The sequence below is a fragment of the Scardinius erythrophthalmus genome, assembly GCF_964197995.2.
Source record: "Scardinius erythrophthalmus genome assembly, chromosome: 17".
Classification (NCBI taxonomy): domain Eukaryota; kingdom Metazoa; phylum Chordata; class Actinopteri; order Cypriniformes; family Leuciscidae; genus Scardinius; species Scardinius erythrophthalmus.
Genome location: NC_138237.1, coordinates 3,609,425 through 3,616,045, shown reverse-complemented (window position 1 = coordinate 3,616,045; position 6,621 = coordinate 3,609,425). Strand labels below are relative to the sequence as shown.

General features: G+C 36.4%; 1 protein-coding gene across 1 annotated transcript in view; it reads left to right on the top strand.

Moving 5' to 3' along the window:
• ric1 (RIC1 homolog, RAB6A GEF complex partner 1) overlaps positions 1 to 6,621 on the top strand; it is a gene marked incomplete at its 5' end in the record, with an annotated part of 40,040 nt that overhangs the window by 13,070 nt on the left and 20,349 nt on the right. The window contains 2 exons of the mRNA XM_081390479.1: positions 1,103 to 1,247; positions 5,179 to 5,227. Coding sequence (XP_081246605.1) covers positions 1,103 to 1,247; positions 5,179 to 5,227 — 194 coding nt within the window. The remainder of the gene's footprint in view (positions 1 to 1,102; positions 1,248 to 5,178; positions 5,228 to 6,621) is intronic.

The window sequence follows — 6,621 nt, the reverse complement described above, 5'->3', positions numbered from 1 at the left end:
CTGATTTTCCCAGCTATAGTTTAGGATTTTTAATCAAATTTCAGATTATTTTAACTTTTTACAAAATGTATTCTGTTTATTCTTATGAAGATTTGAATGAGGCCAGATTACATTTTAGCTTTTTTCAGGACGCAATGTTTGATTTTAAAGTATTATTAAATGTTGAAAGTAACAATATTAACTATTAAATAATTAAGTTAAAATACTTTTACAGCATTTATTTAGTTATTTAACTAATGTAATTAACTAATGCTACTAATGAAACTTTGTTGCAAAGTGTTACTGATTTTTATTATTTTTTTAAATGAAGATTAATTCTTTTCATAATTTACTTGCCATGAAAATAGCTGTTAAATTATAAACAAACAATAATTTGCTAAAACTAAATAACAGTTTAGTAATATTACAGTACAATCAAACTGTCACTTGTTTTACACTTTATATTTTTATGCATTCAGTAACATTACAGTACAAGGAAACTACACTTACATTCTTTACACTGATTTTTTTCGTGCATTTTATTTATATGTGTTTTTTAGGGCTGGGCAACGATTAATCGCATAATGTATAATTATGTATAATTATTTTGTATATATAAATACACACGCATACATGCAAGCATATTTAAGAAAAATGTGTTATTTACATATAAAATATTTAAATATAATATATATTATGTATAAATACAGTAGTCAACATCTGAACTGGATCAAAGCCTTTCATCAAAGTTATGAAGTGATGAACTTTTTTGATCCACTGTATATATATATACAGTATATACATGCAGATATTTCTTAAATATATACATGCATGTGTGTGTATTTACAAAATAATTATACACAGTACACACACATATATATATATTATGTAAACTTTTATTTTGGATGCGATTAATCCCGATTAATCGTTTCCAAATCCTAGTATTTTTGTTGTTGGGTTTGCTTTCGGATTGTCTAATTGCATATTCTGTCTGCATTAACTAGTGAAAAGTTTACTTTCCATCTGCTGCTCCTCATTTCCCTGTGTTCTGGAGACATCTCCTCTGGTTTAGTGTGTGTGGCGCTGGTTTTAAACACTCCTCTCTCTCTCTCTCTTGTCCCAGATGTGTGGAATAAGACAGGCCCTGTGAAGATGATCCGCTGGTCCCCCGACTGCAGCGTTGCCATGGTGACGTGGGACTGTGGGGGCCTGTCCCTGTGGAGTGTGTTCGGGGCTCATCTCATCTGCACACTCGGAGAGGACTTCGCGTGAGTCACATGACTTTATCACTGTATCTGAGTCTCATTGTTCACACTATCCATCCTAAACAGTGTGTGAGATTAGAATAAGTGTGTCCCAAAGCATAGTATGTTGAAGAGTATGCCGGAAGTCCCCGGATGATCTACTATTCCCGGTGGATTCTCGAACTGCGGATCCGTGCTCACTATAACAGCTAATATTACCCATGATCCATTGCGCTTTGGACGAAGATTTAGTACAGAACTACAAACACAGGGTTTCCGCGGGGTCTTAAAAAGTCTAAAATTCTGAACTTTAAATTTAAGGCCTTAAAGTCTTAAAAACAGCCAGATTTTCATCCTAGGTCTTAAATTTCATTTAGTCAGGTCTTAAAAAGTGTTTACCCTCGTTCATTTCCAGAAACGCTGGCCGCAGAAAGTTATTACAAAGTAGCAAAAAAGTATCGAGTTGTGGCCTACAAAGCGGAGCTCTAGAGCAGGGGTCTCCAACACGTCGCTCGCGAGCTACCAGTCGCTCGTGGCCTGATATGAGCTAGCTCGCCAGACGCCGTTCACATATCGCGTCTTTTGCGCGCTCAAGTTTGTTCAAATGTAGGCGTGCGGCAAGTGCGCTCATAATTGAAGCGACGTGCTCATTTTTTTACCAGACGCAACGAGATGAAAAAAAAATCTAAACTTTTCAGAATGCCGCAAACGCACCGCAGGTCATGTGACAGGAACCAACCAATCATCCCTTTCCATAACATCATTGAAAGCTCAGTCAACATGAAGGATGGGGGTGCACTCAAACACTACTAATAAATATAAGCTAATGTGTAAATGTCAGTAATTTATCTTTTTTGACTCATTCTTTTTATAAAAAAAATATTTAAAGGCTGAAATATGAGGTTTATCTTTGTATAAAACCTTTTTTGTCAAAACTTTATTTGAACTTGTACATGTTAGTAGATAACATGTTGCAAGACACTCTTTTAAAATCTGGCCATCATTTTTAATGGTATTTTAATGTTCACGTAAACAAAAAGTGCATATTGATGCTAATCAATTTGTTATTTGCTGTTTTTCGACATAAAACTTGTTGAATTGACTTCATTCTGTAATATTAGTACTTTTTGAACAGGATTCTGTGATAACCGTGATAATTTTGGTCACTTAAACATCTCATCATTTCCTTTCTAGTTATGATCAACTATGATCAACTAAAATCAACAATAATTGTGTTTTTACAGTATAATATGCAAAAGTACAATTTTCTATAAAAAAAATCTCCCTCTCTCTCACACACACACATCAGATAATCCTAGATGGATAGATAGATAGATGTGCGCGACCGACGGTTGAGTAGAGAGGTTTAGATAAAGGGGTTTGAGTGACTAATAATCAACATATGTCCTTGTTGCATATGTTACATGTACTTACCGTAACAGTAAATTATGCATAATTACATGCAATTAACCCTCAACCAAACCCTAACCCTATAGTTAGTACATGTAGTTGATTAATATTACTCAGTACTTAAAGAGCAACTTGCAGGTTAGAAGACCCAACAAGTCAATGTATAGAAAAATAATGTAGGAACTAGATTTTCTTTAAAAAAAAATTATAAATATGCTACAGTGGCTTCTGGAGTCGTTTTTGTGAGAAAATTTTACTTCCGCATCTGAAAATGGGCGTGACGGGCGAGAGTCGTGACGTAGCACGAGGGAGAGCGGTCGATTCACACAACAGGGAAAAATGGATCGCAATGACATTTCGGACGCTGAGGAAATTGTTTACGGACCACAGCCATACAATTATGAGCCTGCTAGGCTGCCAAGAGAGCAGGGACAGGCCAGGATTAATGTTAGACAGAACATATTGGAACTTACAATAACAGAAACTAAGCTTTGATCAGGCGTTTGTCATGCTCATTAATATCCGCCCAGACTAACGTTACGTGATATAACTTAGCAGTTTCTCATGGAGAGACAGAGAGATATTTATTCATGATACATTTTTTGTTCCATAGGTGCTTGTGTGGGAAATGCGAGGCAATGTTTACAGCTGAGGAAAGTCAGTGTTACAGGGAGATGGATGCATACTGGGCCTTAGTGGAAAATGCCAAACTTCCATGGTTGCAGTTAGTGTTACTACAGTAAAGCCATGGTGAATGTTGCTGATCTGTGGACACTGGATAGTTCGTTCATTCATTGCACAATGTTTATTCCTGGTTTTCACGTCAGCGCTGTTTGATTCGTTAATAACGGAGAAATGTGAATATTTCTCACTAGATCTCGCAGCGATGTTATTACTTCAGTGGCGAACTCTTTATTTACCTCGCAGTTAGGCTAGTGTTGCTTGATCAGGCTCGCGCTGCACTGGTCCAAACTGGTAAACGGTCCACACAAACACAATAACGAGTAACTGTTAGCTCAGTTTCGTTCCGCTTACATTGCGTTTGCCAGTTGATGTTGTGCTCGCGCCTACATCCAGCGGGAGAACCCGAAGATGCGTACACTGAAGGAACCGCACTAGCTCTGAGTCTCACCCGGTTCTTACTTCGGTATCCCATGTTGAACTCCTTCATATCGCCGGGACGATAATCATCCGATCTGAAGTGAACGCTACACACGACCGCGTTTTCCGAAGCCGACGCGGAAGAGAAATCCCGTCTCTTCACCGCACAACCCGCACCCAGGCACAAAAGATAGCACCGTCCTTTTTCCTGTTAGGAAACCGGTGGACTCGATGTCCTGACAGGCTGGAGTTTTTGCAAGCTCCACAAACACATACATTTACCATGACGATGATAAATTGAAATACAAAAACTACTGAAAACACACTGTCTCACGACCGCTCTTACTGAATACCAACCTACTCTGCACTGAGCTGCGGCAGAGCACAGCACACGTCTCCCTCGTGTGACGTAAAATGACGCGATGTTGAAAAAAAAGCGGCTTGTACGAGCAGTCAAAGAAACGCTCACTTTATCTACTAAATTGGTGTCATTATGTCGTTTTAAAACATTTTAAATCCTGCATTATCTTTTCATATGGTATTTTCATACACGGTTATATATTCATTTAGATTTTTTTTTTACCTGCAAGTTGCTCTTTAAATATATAATTACACTGTAATAATAACACCTTAAAATAAAGAGTAACCAAAATATTTATGTAATGTTATCCGTGTTATGTTTCATCTGCAATAACAACGTGAACTTTTATAAAGATCCGTTTGGCCATTAACTTTTAAATGCATCACTATGCATGAACATGAGTCTCGTCATGAAAGACCCGCGACTGCAGATCAACACGCTTCTGCATTTCTCTCCGATACAGGAGGACATTAAATGAAATGTGGAGGATTTTATCCTTGACAAGATGATTGACAGGCCAGTTTTCTTGGCAAGATGCGTGTAACTAAGCAACAGAGAGCAACCGTTAAAGAAGCTATTTTATAACGTGATAGTTTGTCCCAAAGCTTGCCTGCTCTTCTGCTACACAAAAAGAGTACACACTTTTAGGGCGTAGTGCAAGTAGGCGAGTTGAGACACCGTAACCAGAATATTCACAGATTGAGTTTTGCATCTCGACTTTTGTTTCTGGTTACATTTTACAATAATGGTAATAAATAGTTTAATGTCAGATTTTTTTAAATTAATTGCTTGACAAACAACACAATTGACATGTATAACAAAACATTCCAATAAGTGTTTACATTAAACAAATTATGCGATTTAAAAATTGTTAATTCTAACAATAACAATGCTAACAATAAGCAATACATTTGTTACAGTATTTATTCATCTTTATTAATCTTAGTTAATAATAATATTGCATTGTTAGTTCATGTTTGTTCGTCCATGCTGTGGAAGTATTTGTCATTATTAGTTCATGTGCAGTAATGAAGTTAACTAATGGAAGCTCATGTTAAAGTGGTGGTGTTTTTCCTGCTGCAGTTATCGCTCAGACGGCACGAAGAAAGATCCTCTGAAGATCAGCTCTATGGTGAGTGTGGAAACATGCTCTTTATTTACCATCAGAACACCATTCATAACCATCAGAACACCATTCATAACCATCAGAACACCATTCATAACCATCAGAACATCATTCATAACCATCAAAACACCATTCATAACATCAGAACGCCATTCATAACTATCAAAACACCATTCATAACCATCAGAACACCATTCATAACCATCATAACACCATTCATAACCATCATAACACCATTCATAACCATCAGAACACCATTCATAATATCATAATACCATTCATAACCATCATAACACCATTCATAACCATCAGAACGCCATTCATAACATCAGAACACCATTCATAATCATCATAACACCATTCATAATCATCATAACACCATTCATAATCATCATAACACCATTCATAACTATCAAAACACCATTCATAACCATCAGAACACCATTCATAACCATCATAACACCATTCATAACCATCAAAACACCATTCATAATCATCATAATACCATTCATAACCATCATAACACCATTCATAACCATCAGAACGCCATTCATAACATCAGAACACCATTCATAATCATCATAACACCATTCATAATCATCAGAACACCATTCATAATCATCATAACACCATTCATAATCATCATAACACCATTCATTACCATCATAAAACCATTCATTACCATCATAACACCATTCATTACCATCATAACACCACCATCATAACACCATTCATTACCATCATAACACCATTCATAACCATCATAACACCATTCATAACCATCAAAACACCATTCATAATAGGGGTGCAACGGATCAAAAAACTCACGGTTCGGATTGTTTCTCGGATCAGAGTCACGGATCGGATCATTTTTCGGATCAGCAAAAAAAAACTTTTTTTTGTTTGTTTATTAACACTTTTAAATTATTAAATTAAAAAATATAAAATCAACTTAAAGTGCACAGGGCATAATATCTTCTTTTTAACATAATTAATGAAAAACAACTTAAAGTGCAACATAAAAAAGCATATCTCCTTCCTTTAAACATGGACCAATGCTTGATGTGTTTCCACTGTCATATAGGGCTGTCAAAATTAAAGGGATTAAAGTTCTCTGTCGCTACGACGGATTTCCGTTAATTGCAGCAAGTCTATGACGGATTTCCGTCAATATGGTTCCAGTCTGTCCTTAATGTCTTAAATTCACTTTTAATAATTTTAAGGCCGTATATAGGCTTTCATTTCTCAAATAGTGTAATAAATGTCTTAATTTTAGTTTGAATAGGTCTTTAAGGAAAGACGAGGTGTATTCACCCTGCTGAAGGGGATGTGATCAAAGCCTGGAGTGGAGCAAAAGCACGTTCCTCTCTCCACTTTAAGCGTTCTGTAATCACTTCGCT